We start from the raw sequence: 17990 nt of genomic DNA, 5'->3' as shown, positions 1-17990 counted from the left end.
ATCACTTCCGCCCCGCAGGGCTCACCATTGCCGGCGGCGTGGAGATGGCGGCGGCGGCGGAGGCACTGAAGGCGCTGGGAGCCGAGGTCTGGGCGAGAGGCGGAGGGCAGGGAGAGAGGGGCCTGCGAGGGGTGGGGGCACGGGAGTGATGGGGAGGGGACGAGTGTCAGGGGAGGGGGAGTGAGTGGGAGGGCGGAGGGGAAGGGTTCCTGGTTGTTGGGGAGTGGTGATGTGGGTTGGGGGGCTGAATGTAGGTGAGGGGGTGAGTAAGTGGTTGGGGAGAGAGATCGGGGGAGTATTGATGTGGGGTGGGGGACGACAGTAGGAGGGAGTATTGAGGTGGGGTAGGGGACGAGTGTCAGGTGAGGGGGTAAGTGGGTGGAGGGGAAGGGTCTGTTGTGAGCGAGAGGGAGGGAGAGACTATTGAGGTGGATGACGAGTGTCAGGTGAGGGCGAGTGAGTGGATGTGGGGGAGAGAGAACAGGGGAGTATTGATGTGGGGTGAGGGAAAGTGGTCTGTCCTGCCTGTCGGTGAGGGGGAAGGGTTTGGAGTGTGTGGGGGACCGCGAGGGTCGCACTAAACTTCTTCTCCCTCCCTCCCTCCCTCCCTCCCCAGCTGTCGGCTATCACCGCTCACACTCGCAAGGTTCTCCGGGGAGTTGCGGATACCCCCAGCTCCCAGGTAGGTGACGGGGAAGGAAGGACGAGGGGGGAACAGCTCGAGGGGCAACCCTGAAAATGTGAGGTTGAGAGGGGATGCTGGAGGGAGGAGGGGCCCTGTCTGGGCTGGGTGAGTGAACTGCAGAGTTTGGAAATCGAAGTTGTGTTGTAACTTTACACTTTGGGCAGAATCATGTTTATACCTCGACATGCAATTTGTTGTTTTGTGGCCGCGGTGCAGTACAAAGGCTTAAAATACTGTAAATTACAAAATAAACATTGGCACGTGGCCAAGTGGTTAAGGCGTCGGTCCAGTGATCTGAAGGTCACTAGTTCGAGCCCCAGCCGAGGCAGCGTGTGAGTCCTTGAGCAAGGCACTTAACCACGCATTGCTCTGCGACGACACCGGTGCCAAGCTGTATGGGTCCTAATGCCCTTCCCTTGGACAACATCGGTGGCGTGGAGAGGGGAGACTTGCAGCATGGGCAACTGCCGGTCTTCCATACAACCTTGCGCCCTGGAAACTTTCCAAGGCGCAAATCCATGGTCTCACGAGACTAACGGATGCCTATAAATGTTACAAAAGGGAGGAATAGTAAGGAAGCGTTCACAGACTACTCAGAAATTCGACGGCGGAGGGGAAGAGGCTGTGCCTGAACTGTGGAGTGTAGATCTTCAGACCCCTGGACCCCATCCCTGCTGGGACTAATGAGAGGAGAACTTGCCCTGTTTACTGAGCGGCCTTCAAAATGGCTGCTGCCTTCTGTGGAATTTGATGGAGACAGCCGTGAGAAGCACGGAGGAACACCTGGAGAAACTTCTGGAATGCCCGGTACTGTGCAATCGAGAATCTCCAGAGGGAAGGCCCCAAATCCTCGGCTTTGCCTGTTGCTGGTGGCCGGGTCTGGGGTCGAAGCGCTCGGCAGAGATGGTGCTCGGTGTCGGAGGGCTGGTCGGAGGCTCGAAGTTTTCGGACGGACTCAGAGTCAGACTGTGGTCGGGCATGGCAGGGAGAGTTTTCTTCCTTCTCCCGTCTGCGTGAGATGTGGGACATTAGAAAGACTTTGAACTTTTTGTACCGTGCTCATGGCCTGTTCTTCATCAAGTTACGGTATTGCTTTGCACTGTTGTAACTATATGTTATAATTATGTGGTTTTTGTCAGTTTTTCAGTCTTGGCCTGTCCTGTGTTTCTGTGATATCACACTGGAGGAAATATTGTATCATAATGCATGTATTACTAAATGACAATAAAAGAGGACTGCGTGTCCTCATAATCTGAAAAAAATAATCTAAATTTGTAGCCACGGGTGGCTGTGGAGGCCAAGTCTTTATGTATTTTTAAGGCAGAGGTTGATAGATTCTTGATTAGTCAGACGTGAAGGGATCTGGGGAGAAGGCAGGAGGAGATTGGGGCAGAGAGGGACGTGGTGAAATGGCAGAACAGGTCGATGGGCTGAGTGGGTTCTGCTGCTATGTCTGATGGTCTTATTCAGGCAGCACCTGTTAAATCTGTTGTCGGTGGTGGGGAGAGCTGCTCCCGGGATGGGGCTGTCCGAGTCTACGAGCTGCTTCAGCCTCTTACGACCCTGTGCGCCGGAGAGTCCGCGCCAGGCGCTGATGCGACCAGTCAGAACGCTCTTCCCCCATACCCACATAGAAATCTGTTCGAGCCGTTGGTGACAAACTGGGTTTCCTCAAACTCTGAATGGGGTGCGGCAGCTGGAGTGGCTTCTCTGAGACTGCACCAGTGTGTTGACCCCGGGTTAGATCCCCTGAGATGTTGACACCCAGGAACTTAAAACTGCTTCCCCCCCCCCCCCCACCTTCCCACCGCCAGCCCCTCCGTGAGGACGGGATCGTACATTCTCCTGACCACCCCCCCCCCCCCGAAGTTCAGTACCAGCTCCGTGGGCATTGATTGCGAGTGTGGTGGGGGTTGGAGTCTCTGGAAGGAAGGGGAATGGGGTGAGGGGAAGTTGGAGAAATGGTAAATCGGTGTATTGTTGTCACGTGCTGAAACAGTTGCCTTGCACACTGTTCACACTAGTGACAGCGATTGAGGTAGTCTGGTGTGGGCCTCTGCTGGTCTGGGTCAACCATGGATATTGTGTCCTAGGTGTCTAGATACACAAGCCCAGGCAGTATGATATGGAGAGCAAGCTGTTGCCCATGTGGCAAGCTCCCTCTCTCCATGCATCTGATGAACCCAAAGGAACAGCAGAGACCGATACAGTTTGGTACCAGCAGCATCACAGGAGTTGTCATCAGTCAGCATTGAACTCAACGTGGGACTGCCTCAGGGACTCCAGCTCCGGATTTTTCCCTCGGAGTTACCCCCGAAGCCGTCCCCATGAGTGGGTACAGCCGCAAGGCAGCGGAGTTTTGGGATCAGAGTTTGTCTTCTCCTAGGTCAGCTGACGAGCCCTATCTGCCCGAAGTAACTGGTTTTAAGGCTCCAGTAACCCGTCTTTGCCCCTTCTCAATAGACAATAGGTGCAGAAGTAGACCATTCGGCCCTTCAAGCCTGCACCGCCATTCTGAGATCATGGTTGATCATCTACTATCAATACCCGGTTCCTGCCTTGTCCCCATAACCCTTGATTCCCCTATCCATAAGATACCTATCTAGCTCCTTCTTGAAAGCATCCGGAGAATTGGCCTCCACTGCCTTCTGAGGCAGCACATTCCACACCTCCACAACTCTCTGGGAGAAGTTGTTCCTCCTCACCTCCTAAATGACCTACCCCTTATTCTTAAACCATGCCCTCTGGTACTGGACTCTCCCAGCATCTGGAACATATTTCCTGCCTCTATCTTGTCCAATCCCTTAATAATCTTATATGTCTCTATCAGATCCCCCCCTCAATCTCCTTAATTCCAGCGTGTACAAGCCCAGTCTCTCTAACCTCTCTGTGTAAGACAGTCCGGACATCCCAGACATCCCAGGAATTAACCTAGTGAACCTACGCTGCACCTCCTCCACAGCCAGGATGTCCTTCCTTAACCCTGGAGACCAAAGCTGCACACAATACTCCAGGTGTGGTCTCACCAGGGCCCTGTACAAATGCAAAAGGATTTCCTTGCTCTTGTACTCAATTCCCTTTGTAATAAAGGCCAACATTCCATTAGCCTTCTTCACTGCCTGCTGCACTTGCTCATTCACCTTCAGAGACTGATGAACAAGTACTCCTAGATCTCTTTGTATTTCTCCCTTACCTAACTCCACACCGTTCAGATAATAATCTGCCTTCCTGTTCTTGCTCCCAAAGTGAATAACCTCACACTTATTCACATTAAACGCCATCTGCCAAGTTTCTGCCCACTCACCCAGCCTATCCAAGTCACCTTGAATTCTCCTAACATCCTCATCACATGTCACACTGCCACCCAGCTTAGTATCATCAGCAAACTTGCTGATGTTATTCACAATGCCTTCCTCTAAATCATTGACGTAAATCGTAAACAGCTGTGGTCCCAATACCGAGCCCTGTGGCACCCCACTAGTCACCACCTGCCATTCCGAGAAACACCCACTCACTGCTACCTTTTGCTTTCTATCTGCCAACCAGTTTTCTATCCATGTCAATATCCTCCCTCCAATGCCATGAGCTCTGATTTTACCCACCAATCTCCTATGTGGTACCTTATCAAATGCCTTCTGAAAGTCAAGGTACACCACATCCACTGGATCTCCCGCGTCTATCTTCCTGGTTACACCCTCGAAAAACTCCAATAGATTAGTCAAGCATGATTTGCCCTTGGTAAATCCAGGCTGGCTCGGCCCAATCCTATCACTGCTATCAAGATATGCCGCTATTTCATCTTTAATAATGGACTCTAGCATCTTCCCCACTACTGATGTTAGGCTAACAGGGCGATAGTTCTCTGTTTTCTCCCTCCCTCCTTTCTTAAAAAGTGGGATAACATTAGCCATTCGCCAATCCTCAGGAACTGATCCTGAATCTAAGGAACATTGGAAAATGATCACCAATGCATCCACAATTTCCAGAGCCACCTCCTTTAGTACCCTAGGATGCAGACCATCTGGACCTGGGGATTTGTTAGCCTTCAGTCCCATCAGTCTACTCATCACCGTTTCCTTCCTAATGTCAATCTGTTTCAGTTCCTCTGTTACCCTATGTCCTTGGCCCATCCATACATCTGGGAGATTACTTGTGTCTTCCCTAGTGAAGACAGATCCAAAGTACTTATTAAATTCGTCTGCCATTTCTCTGTTTCCCATAACAATTTCTCCCAATTCATTCTTCAAGGGCCCAACATTGTTCTTAACTATCTTCCTTCTCTTCATATACCTAAAAAAACTTTTGCTATCCTCCTTTATATTCCTAGCTAGCTTGCGTTCATACCTAATTTTTTCTCCCCATATTGCCTTTTTAGTTAAGTTCTGTTGCTCCTTAAAAATTTCCCAATCATCCGTCTTCCCACTCACCTTAGCTCTGTTATACTTTTTTAATGCTATGCTATCTCTGACTTCCTTTGTCAACCACTGTGGCCACTTTCCCCCCCTTTGAATCCTTCCTTCTCCGGGGGATGAACTGATTTTGCACCTTGTGCATTATTTCCAAGAATACCTGCCATTGCTGTTCCACTGTCTTTTCTGCTAGGATATCCGACCAGTCAACTTTGGCCAGCTCCTCCCTCATGGCTCCATAGTCTCCTTTGTTCAACTGCAATACTGACACTTCTGATCTGCCCTTATCCCTCTCAACTTGCAGATAAAAACTTATCATATTATGGTCACTACCTCCTAATGGCTCCTTTACTTCAAGATCACTTATCAAATCCTGTTCATTGCACAACACTAAATCCAGAATAGCCTTATACCTGGTGGGCTCTCGTACAAGCTGCTCCAAAAATGCATCCCGTAGGCACTCTACAAACTCCCTATCCTGGGGTCCAGTACCAACCTGATTTTCCCAGTTCACCTGCATGTTGAAATCCCCCATAACTACTGCGACATTTCCTTTGCCACATGCCATTGTTAACTCCCTATTCAACTTGCACCCAATATCCATGCTACTGTTTGGGGGCCTGTAGATAACACCTATTAGGGTGTTTTTGCCCTTACTGTTCCTCAGTTCTATCCACACTGACTCTACTTCTCCTGATTCTATGTCCCCCCTTGCAAGGGACTGAATCCCATTGCTCACCAACAGGGCCACCCCACCCCCTCTGCCCACCTTTCTGTCCCTTCGATAGCACGTATACCCTTGTACATTCAGTTCCCAGGTCTGATCCCCCTGCAGCCATGTCTCCGTTATCCCAACAACATCGTAGTTACCCATTCGCACCTGAGCTTCAAGCTCATCCGCCTTATTTCTGACACTTCGTGCATTCAGATATAGAATTTTTAACCCATTTCTCCTCCCTCTGTTTAAATCGCTGCCTATTGTGCATAACCCAGCTCCCCGAACTCTCACCGGGCTATACACCCTTTGAATTTTGTTGTCCTTCTTAAATTTACTTACTCTTTCTGCATATTTAACTCCATGCTCTGTCAGACCATCCCTCTGCTCATGTATCCTCCTTATCACTCGTTCCGCCTCACCTTTCTCTACTTCACACTTAATATTCCGGAACCGTGTAGTCCCCACCTGTGCACCATGTAGTCTCCTGTCAGTAGAAACAGTTTCTCTGGGCTTAGCAGCTAAGGCTGGGAGCTGTCAGAGGCTGTTTGACACACACGCCATTGGGAGCGTTTAATAGGTAGTGGGAGCTTATCCCCATTCCCACCCCCGGCTAAAACAACCTTGAGGAACTGCTGAGGTAGTGCAAGGTAAAGCGTGAACAAAATGTAGAATAAATTGTTTCAGTTGCGGTCAGACAAGGTGTGAAGACATCACAAGGTAAATCGTGAAGTCTGGAGTCCACCTTTTCGTACGAGAGGGTCGTACAATCGTCTTATAACAGTGGTGCTGAAGCTGACCTGGAGGCAGAAGAATGGACGGTGTCCGGGCTGGGTGGGGTCTGTGATTATCTTGGTTGCTTGACTGAGGTAGTGGGAGGGAGAACCCGCGGGGGGGGGTGAGAGAGAGACTGTGGAGGGGGAGGGGGCAGTGGGGGGGGAGCCCGTGGAAGGGAATGGGGAGGCGGGAAGGGGGGCAGCATGGGGAGGGGAGCCCGTGGAGGGGGAGGCGGGAGGGGGGCAGCGGGGGGAGGGGAGCCCGTGGAGGGGGAGGCGGGAGGGGGGGCAGCGGGGGTAGGGGAGCCCGTGGAGGGGGAGGCAGGAGGGGGGGCAGCGGGGGGAGGGGAACCCGTGGAGGGGGAGGCGAGAGGGGGGGCAGCGGGGGTAGGGGAGCCTGTGGAGGGGGAGGCGAGAGGGGGGGCAGCAGGGGGAGGGGAGCCCGTGGAGGGGGAGGTGGGGGGAGGGGAGCCCGTGGAGGGGGAGGTGGGAGGGAGCAGCGGGGGGGGGGGAGCCCGGGGAGGGGGAGGCGAGGGGGGGGACAGCGGGGGGAGGGGAGCCCATGGAGGGGGAGGCGGGAGGGGGGGCAGCGGGGGGAGGGGAGCCCGTGGAGGGGGAAGCGGGGGGAGGGGAGCCCGGGGAGGGGGAGGCGGGAGGGGGAGCAGCGGGGGGAGAGGAGCCCGGGGAAGGGGGTCTGGTACCTGCAGCGTGTGGAGTTGGGTCCACATCTCTGTGGTCACGGGCAGAGCAGTTGCTGCACCAGCCGTGATACACCCGGATTTTGACACCTTCCGTGGATTTTGTTAAGCCAGGGAGCATCAGGATGGGTACAGTGAATGGTGGGGGATACTGGTGTGCTGAGTGACCTCGGGGTCTTGGTCAGGGGTCCCCTGAGAGTGGCTGCGAGGGTCCGTAGGGTGGTGAGGGCATCATCTCTTCACCACTGAGGACGTCTGAAGAAGGCGGATTCCATAGCGAAGGACCCGAACCCTCTGGGTCATCAGCAGATTTCACAACACGTGCCAGCGATGATAAACTTGATTCTGACATCAGTGCATGCCCGCTTTGTCGGGGGTCCCGGAGCAACTTCCCCTCCAGCGTCTGATCTTTATCGAGGTTGCGCCTGTAAGTTACGGTAGCTTCAGGATTTGCGCCGTGCCGCAGCGGCGAAGCAGCACGTTTCTCAGTGTACGAGATGGTGGTCCTGATTCCAAAGCCGGTGTTTGCCACGCTGCCCTCCTCTGGTCAGGGCCCCGAGTACAGGAGTTGGGGCCTTACGTTGCCCTGGTACAAGACGGCGGTGAGGTGATGCTTGGAGTGTGGTGTGTAGTTCGGGCTCTCCTGGCTCTAGGAAGGGTGGGGTTACACTGCAGAGTTTCCTGGTTTGGAGAACTTTAGTCACGGGGGGGGGGGGGCGGTGGTCTGTACTTGAGCATTTCCTCATACCCCAGGGCTGGAGTTGGAGGAGAGTTAATGTGGCGGATGCAGTGTACATGGACTAACCCCGCCTACCCAGTGAGGGAGTGTCCCCAGGGAGGGGGCATCTATACTGAGGGAGCGTCCCCAGGGAGGGGCCATCCATACTGAGGGAGCAACCCCAGGGAGGGGCCATCCATACTGAGGGAGTGTCCCCAGGGAGGGGCATCTAAACTGAGGGAGCATCCCCAGGGAGGGGCCATCCAAACTGAGGGAGCATCCCCAGGGAGGGGCCATCCAAACTGAGGGAGCGTCCCCAGGGAGGGGTATCTATACTGAGGGAGCGTCCCCAGGGAGGGGCCATTCAGACTGAGGGAGCATCCCCAGGGAGGGGCATCTATACTGAGGGAGCATCCCCAGGGAGGGGGTATCTATACTGAGGGAGCGTCCCTTGAGAGGGGTATCTATACTGAGGGGGTGTCCCCAGGGAGGGGGCATCTATACTGAGGGAGCATCCTCTGATCCACACTGAGTGGGTGCACCCTGTGCAGAATGTCACCCAGAGGGAGCACCTGCAGTGAGGGAGCTCCACCCAGTGAGGGAGCACCCCCAGAGGGAGTCCCCTCAAGGTAGTGTCCCTCCACCTGTTTCGCTATGACTATCCCAACCAGACATGCTGGCTTGACTGTGCTCCCACACCCTGTGCTTGTAGACAGGGTGCAGGGGGAGTATATTGACAGATGGGAGTGCACAGATTAACCCACCCACCCAGTGGGGAGTATCCCCTAATACCTCAGGCTTGTGGAAGGCGGGGTGGGGGGGGTGCGGTGTATGGTAATGTGGTGGATGTGGAATGCCCGGACTAACCCCACTCAGTGGGGAGTGTCCCCTAGCGGGCCACGGCTGCCAGTAACCAGGACCCCTCTCCCTCCACAGGGCCTCACCTTCCTGCAGGTGAAGAACCAGCTGCTGGCCATGTACCTCTCCGACCTCGCCTACGTCATCCTGCGCAAGATGACCGGGAACAGCCTCCGCGAGGAGCCCGCCATCCTGCGATTGGTGGAACACCGGACGGTAGACAGCCAATAGCGGACCAGCTATCAGTCTGGGGGTTTCCGGGACCGGGGTGGGGGTGGGGGGGGGGTTATATACAGAATAATCAAATTCCTGGGAGTTGGTTACAGGCTGGGATCTGATCCGAGGATTTGGAGGGAAGGGAGAGGTTTATATATAGAATAACAGATCCCCAGGAGTGGGTTACAGGCTGGGATCTGATCCAGGGGTTTAAATACAGAATAAGAGTTGGAGTATGAAGAGTGTTCGATGGCTCTGGGACACTGGAGCATAAAAGAATGAGGGAGGATCTCATTGAAACCTATCGAATATTGAAAGGTCCCAGTAGAGTGAACATAGAGATGGTGTTTCCTATGGTAGGAGAGTCTAGGACCAGAGGGCACAGCCTCAGAATAGAGGGACGTACGTCTACAACAGAGACGAGGAATTTCTTCAGCCACAGGGTAATGCTTCTTGATTAGTAAGAGCATCAGAGGTTTCAGAGAGAAGACAGGAGAATGGGAATGAGAGCGATAGTATGTCAGCCATGTATGAATGCTGGAACAGAATCAATGGGCCAAATGGCCTAATTGTGCTCGCGTGCCTTCAGGCCACAAGAGATCCCTGGGGCGTGGGGTGGGGTGAATGTTTATCCAGGTGGGAACAGCTGGTGTCTTCCCTCTTTCCCAGGTTCTGGAGAAGATGAGACCCATCGAGCAGAAGCTGAGATACCAGATCGATAAGCTGGTGAAGACGGCCCTCACTGGAACACCGGGTACGTGGGAGACCCCTTGACACATCCTACTTCCCCCTCCCCCCCCCACCACCACCCCCACCCCCCCCACTCCTGACCCCTCTAATCCCCAGAGAACATTGACTTCTCTAACTTCTGTTAATGCCCACCCCCCTTCTTACCCCATCCATTATTTATTTGTTTGTTTCCCTTTTTTCTTTCTCTTCTCCCTCTGTCCCTCTGAATATACCCCTTGCCCATCCTCTGGGTTCCCCCCCCCCTTGTCTTTCTCCCTGGACCTCCTGTCCCATGATCCTCTCATATCCCGTTTGCCTATCGCCTCTCCAGCTCTTGGCTCCATCCCTCCCCCTCCTGTCTTCTCCTATCATTTTGGATCTCCCCCTCCCCCTCCAACTTTCAAATCTCTTACTCACTCTTCCTTCAGTTAGCCCTGACGAAGGGGCTCGGCCCGAAACGTCGACTGTACCGCTTCCTAGAGATGCTGCCTGGCCTGCTGTGTTCACCAGCAACTTTGATGTGTGTTGCTTGAATTTCCAGCATCGGCAGAATTCCTGTTGTTTGCCCTCTAATCCCTCGCTCGCTTTCTCCCCTACAGGCGTGGAAAACCCCCTGACCTTCAAGCCCAACCCGGGCAACCTGATCAGTAAGGTAAGAGTAATCTTCAACACAGCTGACCCCCTCCTCACTGTCCATCACTCTTCCCCTCCCTCCCTCCCCGCTGACCGTCCTCGCTGTCCCTCACTCTTCCCCTCCCTCCCTCCCCGCTGACCGTCCTCACTGTCCCTCACCCTTCCCCTCCCTCCCTGCTGACCGTCCTCACTGTCCCTCACTCTTCCCCTCCCTCCCTCCCCGCTGACCGTCCTCGCTGTCCCTCACTCTTCCCCTCCCTCCCTCCCTCCCCACTGACCGTCCTCGCTGTCCCTCACTCTTCCCCTCCCTCCCTCCCCGCTGACCGTCCTCGCTGTCCCTCACTCTTCCCCTCCCTCCCTCCCCGCTGACCGTCCTCGCTGTCCCTCACTCTTCCCCTCCCTCCCTCCCCGCTGACTGTCCTCGCTGTCCCTCACTCTTCCCCTCCCTCCCTCCCCGCTGACTGTCCTCGCTGTCCCTCACTCTTCCCCTCCCTCCCTCCCCGCTGACTGTCCTCGCTGTCCCTCACTCTTCCCCTCCCTCCCTCCCCGCTGACCGTCCTCGCTGTCCCTCACTCTTCCCCTCCCTCCCCGCTGACCATCCTCACTGTCCCTCACTCTTCCCCTCCCTCCCTCCCTCCCCGCTGACCATCCTCACTGTCCCTCACTCTTCCCCTCCCTCCCTCCCTCCCCGCTGACCGTCCTTGCTGTCCCTCACTCTTCCCCTCCCTCCCCGCTGACCGTCCTCGCTGTCCCTCACTCTTCCCCTCCCTCCCTCCCTCCCCACTGACCATCCTCACTGTCCCTCACTCTTCCCCACTCTTCCCCTCCCTCCCTCCCTCCCCGCTGACCGTCCTCACTGTCCCTTACTCTTCCCCTCCCTCCCTCCCCACTGACCGTCCTCACTGTCCCTCACTCTTCCCCTCCCTCCCTCCCCGCTGACCGTCCTCACTGTCCCTCACTCTTCCCCTCCCTCCCCGCTGACCGTCCTCACTGTCCCTCACCCTTCCCCTCCCTCCCTGCTGACCGTCCTCACTGTCCCTCACTCTTCCCCTCCCTCCCTCCCTCCCCGCTGACCGTCCTCGCTGTCCCTCACTCTTCCCCTCCCTCCCTCCCTCCCCGCTGACCGTCCTCGCTGTCCCTCACTCTTTCCCTCCCTCCCCGCTGACCGTCCTCACTGTCCCTCACTCTTCCCCTCCCTCCCTCCCCGCTGACCGTCCTCACTGTCCCTCACTCTTCCCCTCCCTCCCTCCCTCCCCGCTGACCGTCCTCACTGTCCCTCACTCTTCCCCTCCCTCCCTCCCTCCCCGCTGACCGTCCTCGCTGTCCCTCACTCTTCCCCTCCCTCCCTCCCTCCTTCCCTCCCCGCTGACCGTCCTCACTGTCCCTCACTCTTCCCCTCCCTCCCTCCCTCCCCGCTGAGCATCCTCACTGTCCCTCACTCTTCCCCTCCCTCCCTCCCTGCTGACCATCCTCGCTGTCCCTCACTCTTCCCCTCCCTCCCTCCCTCCCTGCTGACCATCCTCGCTGTCCCTCACTCTTCCCCTCCCTCCTTCCCTCCCCGCTGACCGTCCTTGCTGTCCCTCACTCTTCCCATCCCTCCCTCCCCGCTGACCGTCCTCGCTGTCCCTCACTCTTCCCCTCCCTCCCTCCCCGCTGACCGTCCTCGCTGTCCCTCACTCTTCCCCTCCCTCCCTCCCTCCCCGCTGACCGTCCTCACTGTCCCTCACTCTTCCCCTCCCTCCCCGCTGACCGTCCTCGCTGTCCCTCACTCTTCCCCTCCCTCCCTCCCTCCCCGCTGACCATCCTCACTGTCCCTCACTCTTCCCCACTCTTCCCCTCCCTCCCTCCCTCCCCGCTGACCGTCCTCACTGTCCCTTACTCTTCCCCTCCCTCCCTCCCCACTGACCGTCCTCACTGTCCCTCACTCTTCCCCTCCCTCCCTCCCCGCTGACCGTCCTCACTGTCCCTCACCCTTCCCCTCCCTCCCTGCTGACCGTCCTCACTGTCCCTCACTCTTCCCCTCCCTCCCTACCCGCTGACCGTCCTCGCTGTCCCTCACTCTTCCCCTCCCTCCCTCCCTCCCCGCTGACCGTCCTCACTGTCCCTCACTCTTCCCCTCCCTCCCTCCCTGCTGACCGTCCTCGCTGTCCCTCACTCTTTCCCTCCCTCCCCGCTGACCGTCCTCACTGTCCCTCACTCTTCCCCTCCCTCCCTCCCTCCCCGCTGACCATCCTCGCTGTCCCTCACTCTTCCCCTCCCTCCCTCCCCGCTGACCGTCCTCGCTGTCCCTCACTCTTCCCCTCCCTCCCTCCCTCCCCGCTGACCGTCCTCACTGTCCCTCACTCTTCCCCTCCCTCCCTCCCTCCCCGCTGACCGTCCTCACTGTCCCTCACTCTTCCCCTCCCTCCCTCCCTCCCCGCTGACTGTCCTCACTGTCCCTCACTCTTCCCCTCCCTCCCTCCCAGCTGACCGTCCTCGCTGTCCCTCACTCTTCCCCTCCCTCCCTCCCCGCTGACCGTCCTCACTGTCCCTCACTCTTCCCCTCCCTCCCTCCCCGCTGACCGTCCTCACTGTTCCTCCCTCTTCCCCTCCCTCCCTCCCCGCTGACCGTCCTCGCTGTCCCTCACTCTTCCCCTCCCTCCCCGTGCAGACCCCTGCTGACAGGCCTGTGTTGGGATTTTAGCTCGATGAGGAGGAGAGGGAGGTGGAGGACGAGGAGGAGGAGGAGGAAGAGGTGGAGACGCCCCAGAAGAAGGAAAGTATCCGATCGTCTAAGAAGGTCTACGTGCCGCCTCGCCTGGTTCCGATGGTCTATGGTTAGTGTACGGCCCCCCTCCCACCCATTTCTGTCTGCCTCCCCCCTGCCCCCCCATCCCCTCATCCCCTCATACTCTCTCTATCCCCTCCTCCCCGCCGACACACAGTCTGACTCTTGTGCTCCCTCCAGACGGGGATGAGACGGCGGCAGAGCGCGAACGCCGTCAGCAGGAGCGGGCCAGGCGCCGGGCTCTCAGCAGCTCTCTGATCCACGAGCTGCGGGAACAGTACAGCCAGGCCCCCGAGGAGCTGCGGGAGGGGCACGACTACCACGCCATGCGCCAGCACCGCGAGCAGGCCCACAGGTAACTGGGGACAGGGCTGGGGGGGTGGCATTCAGGCCACAGCTGGGGAGAAGAGGGTAGCGTGGTCTGGGTTCGAGCCCCAGACGGAACAGTAGAACGCAGTCCAGCCCGTTCCGCCCACTGTGACCATTTAACTTGCTGTTCGATCAGTCTCACCCAGGGTTTCCCAACCTGCGGTCTGCGGATCACTCAGTTAACGACGGGGGTTCATGGCATAAGGAAGTTGGGATGAACCCTTTCATCCTACGTAACTCTCCACTTTTCTATCATCCGTGTGCCTATCTAAGAGTTTTCTTTAATGCCCCTAATGTATCTGCCTCTACCAGCAGGGTAGAGTGTCCACACACCCATCACTTTCTGTGAGGAGAGGGGGAAAAAACTTGCCTCTGACATTTTCCCCCCACCCCCGTCCCTCCAATCACTCTGAAATTCTGGGCCCTCGTCTCAGCCAGTGCTGTCCCTGAGAAAAGCTGCTGGTGATTCACTCCCACCGATGCCTTCTATCATCTTCTCTACCTCTGCCGAGTGTCTCATCCTCCTTCGCTACGAAGAGCTCACTCAGCCTCTCCTCACTCTCTAATCCAGGCAGCATCCTGGTGGATCTCTTCTGCACCTTCTCAAGCAGGGGTTCCCAACCCCGGATCCACAGTCTCCTTGCTTAATGCGATTGGTTCACGGCGTTTAAAACAAAAAGGTTGGGAGCCCCGAATCTGGATCTTCCAGGTCCTTCCTTCAGTGAGGCGACCGGAACGGAACACAATATTCCAAGTGTGGTCTAACCAGAGTTTTGCAGAGCTGCAACGTTAGCCCATGCCTCTAGAGGAGATGTGGAAGGTGGTGGTGGAGGGGAAGTGCGCAGGGGCCGCCAGGACCTGACCGGCTGCTGGAAGTGATGGAGGGATGGGTTGGAGGTAGGGTGGGGAAGCTGAGAGAGATGGGTAGGTGGGGTTTGGGGGAGAGGGGACCCAGGGCGTGGGGGATTGGGTGGGCTGGCTGCAGGCTCTGAGGACAGGAGAGGTATTGGTGGGGCTGGGGTTTTATAGTGTGTCCATCAGGCGGTACTGGGAGAAGATTTGGGCCCTGTTTCAGAGGAAGGACGTGCTGGCCCCAGGGAGGGGGCAGAGGAGGTTGATGTGAATGATTCCGGGAACGAAAGGCTGGATGTATGAGGGGTGTTCGATGGCTCTGGGTCTGTTTGTGAGTTCCGAGGAAGGTGGAATCTCCCAGACACTTAAAGGCCTGGATAGAGTGGATGTGGCGAGGATGTTTCCTTTTAGTGGAGGAGTGTAGGACCAGAGGGCACAGTCTCGGGGAAAGGGACGACCCTTTAGAGCTGCGATGAGGAGGAATTCTTCAGCTGGGGGTTGGTGAGTCTGTGGAGTTATCTTCTGAACCCCTGTCAGGCACCTTAGATAATGTCCACTGCCTTGGCCTTCCCGAGCTCCTTTGACACCTTGAGAAGCTCGATCACGTTTGACTGTCTGTGAGCACAAATCCTGCCCCTCAGTGTCCTCTCCCAATAGCTGACGCGAGGCTCACCTGCCTATTGAATTACCTGGATTATTCCCGTTTCCCTTCTGTCGCTCCCCCGCTGCATCCTTCTTCCCGCCGGCGTCTGCAGAGCCCGGCTCTTTGTGTGTGTTTTAAAATGAACTGACGCGGGTGAGGAAGAGACTGGGGAGTGGCTGGAGAGACATTGTGTGGGTGGGGGAAGAATGGGGACAGGAGGAGGGAGCAGGGAACGAGTTTAACATCGTCTTCATTGGGTTGTTGAGCAGACAGGGAGGAATATCGGATGGGAAGGAGGGGATGAGAGTGGGTCACGAGGGAGGGATGCATGGGGTGGGAGCGAGGTGGGGGGGGACTGCCAGGTGTCTTAACCAAGCCTTAACCCTTTCTCTGTCCCCCCTCCAGGGTGCAGTACGAGGAGGCGATGATGGTGCGGTTGAACGTCCCGCGGTCCGAGAAGCGTCGTCGCCAGAGCCGCTCGCTGGCCATGAGCTCCCAGCTCAGCTCCCTCACCCACTTCGGCAGCATTGCCGCCCTGACTGGAGAGACGGTGAGCACCCCCCCCCCCTCAACCCACACCCCATCCCGCCTGGACACCCCCACACCCCTTCCCTCCCCTCCCCACCTCGCCAGCGAGGTAACTGCTGCAATTCTCTGCCCCAGGAGTCGGAACCCGTCAGAAAGAAGCAGAGAGTCACCGCGAGGACCAAGAAGAAGAAGCAACGAGGTAACCGATTAACCAGCCGGTGGGTACGGCTTTACCGATTAACCAGCCAGTTGTCACCAGTACTGAGGTAGGACAGCGGTCTCCAACCACCGGGCCGCAGAGCATGTGCTACCAGGCCGCGAGGAAACGATACGAGTCAGCTGCACCTTTCCTCATTCCGTCACGCACTGTTGAACTTGAACATAGGGTTGCCAACTGTCCCGTATTTGCCGGGACATCCCGTATATTGGGCTAAATTGGTTTGTCCCGTATTTCCCCCACTAAGGTAGAGCGTTCCTATGAGCCCTTTCGTGCCGAAATGGCGTGAAGCGAAGAAGCAATTACCATTAATTTATATGGGAAAAAATTTTTGAGCATTCCCAGACCCAAAAAATAACCTAACAAATCATACCAAATAACACATAAAACCGAAAATAACACTAACATATAGTAAAAGCAGGAATGACATGATAAATACACAGCCTATATAAAGTCTGTACAGTGTAGTCGGGAAGATGAAGGCAAAACCGATTTGTGGGGGAGAAAAATCAGCACGTACACACACGCGCATACATGCCTGCACAAGGCTTCATGGTCATGGTAGTCTTTCCTGGGATGAAGTGTCCCGGGATTTGACTGCTACTTCTGTCCCTTATTTGGGAGTGAGAAAGTTGGCAACCCTAACTGTAAAAGACATGTTGAGGTGAGTTTAACCCTACTCGAACACCCCCCCGCAGGAATATTGTCGATATTAAACCGGTCCGTGGTGCTAAAAAGGTTGGGGACCCCTGAGGTAGAGGGATAAACGGCCACGTACCGTCCACAGAGCTTGTCGGTGCGTCGAGGTGGGATGGGGTGACACTATAGCAGAATGAAGTGTTACCAGTGGTCCAGGCAGACAATAAGGTGCAAGGTCATAACGAGGTAGAGTGTGAAGTCGCACGCCACCGTATCGTACTGGGGAATCGTTTTAATCGTCTTACAGAAGAGGGATACGAGCTGTCCCTGAGCCTGGTGGGATGTGCTTTCAGGCTTTGTATCTTCTGCCGGATGGGAGAGGAGAGACGGGAGGATGTCCGGGTGGATGGGGTCTTTGTGAACGCCGCTGCTTTACTGAGGCAGTGAGAGGTGTGGGCTGAGTCTGTAAGAGGGAGGCTGGTTTCTGTGATGTGTTGAGCTGTGTCCACACTCCACTGTTTCTTGCGGCCACGGGGGGAGCAGCTGCCTGACGGGGCCGTGATTCATCCAGACAAGATGCTTTCTGTGGTGTTTTGGTAAAGAGCTGGTGAGGGTCAAACGGGGCATTAGCCTCCTGAGGAAGTCGGTAAACATCCTTGGCCGCGGTTGGACCAGGACAGTACTCGATGTTCATTCTGGGAACTTGAGGCTCTCTCTCTGCTGACTGAGGCACCTGCCCTTCCTCTTCCCTGGCCCCAGCCTCTGGGATTGGTCTATGCTCACCCTCTCCCTTCTCTCTCCCAACACAGGCTTCCGCAGACGCTGACTGGCTGGCACCACTGAGACTGTGGGCAGACACCAGCCCCGATCCGGACGGATGAAGTGCGGGGGATAGCGGGGCATGCAGGGCCTGTTTGATCATCACCGTCCACGCCCCACTCGTCCAGTTCACAGGCTGGGATCTCCCTGTGGCCTCTTCCTCCAATCAACCAGATCTCCCTCACCCTCTACACCCTGACTTCCCTACCCATTCCCACCCCCTTCCCCTTTCTACCCATTGTCCCAGCCCCCACCGTCGGGTGAATCATGACCTCTGTGTGCTACGTTCACTCTTTTGGAATAAAATCTTAACACACTCTCAGTTGGTGCCTGTTTATTGTACAGGGGTGCGGACGCATGGATATAGGCAGATATACAGGGAGAGAGAGGGAGGAAAGCAGAAGGAAATGCAGATGGATGGCGGGGATGGTTGGTGGGAGAGAGAGAGAGATCGAAGTACATATACGTCACCATTTCCAACGCTGAGGTTCATTTTCTTGCAGGCACGCTCAATAAATCTATAGAATAATAACCAAAACGGAGTCGATGAGAAACTGCATCAACTTGGGCGTTAACAGGTGTCTGAAAGACTGTGTTAGTACAAAATGAATAAATAAATATCGTGAATGTGAGAGGAAGAGGCCTTGAAAGTGAAATTTGGAAACAGCTGAGTGAAGTTATCCCCTCTGGTGCAAGAGCCTGATGGTTGAGGGGTAGTA

The 17990-nt window shown here is 56.1% G+C and overlaps 1 protein-coding gene across 1 annotated transcript; it reads left to right on the top strand.

The window, feature by feature from the left end:
- On the top strand, positions 1–17593 carry ngdn (neuroguidin, EIF4E binding protein). Its single transcript, XM_072250769.1, has 10 exons — positions 1–86; positions 617–682; positions 8938–9075; positions 9745–9829; positions 10404–10456; positions 13121–13253; positions 13385–13559; positions 15474–15618; positions 15732–15795; positions 17262–17593. Exons 1-10 carry the CDS (start codon positions 45–47, stop codon positions 17276–17278), a joined length of 918 nt encoding a protein of 305 aa, XP_072106870.1. The 5' UTR covers positions 1–44; the 3' UTR covers positions 17279–17593.
- The last annotated feature ends 397 nt before the right edge of the window (positions 17594–17990 follow it).

This window comes from Mobula birostris, unplaced genomic scaffold (assembly GCF_030028105.1).
Source record: "Mobula birostris isolate sMobBir1 unplaced genomic scaffold, sMobBir1.hap1 scaffold_619, whole genome shotgun sequence".
NCBI lineage: Eukaryota > Metazoa > Chordata > Chondrichthyes > Myliobatiformes > Myliobatidae > Mobula > Mobula birostris.
The sequence above is the reverse complement of the archived record's forward strand: the minus strand, read 5'-3'. Positions and strand labels throughout refer to the sequence as shown.

Coding starts and splice junctions, on each gene's coding strand:
- ngdn (XM_072250769.1), top strand. CDS start 45: ATGGCGGCGGCGGCGGAGGCACTGAAGGCGCTGGGAGCCGAG. Junction 87..616: donor TGAAGGCGCTGGGAGCCGAG/GTCTGGGCGAGA, acceptor CTCCCTCCCCAG/CTGTCGGCTATCACCGCTCA. Junction 13,560..15,473: donor CACCGCGAGCAGGCCCACAG/GTAACTGGGGAC, acceptor TCCCCCCTCCAG/GGTGCAGTACGAGGAGGCGA.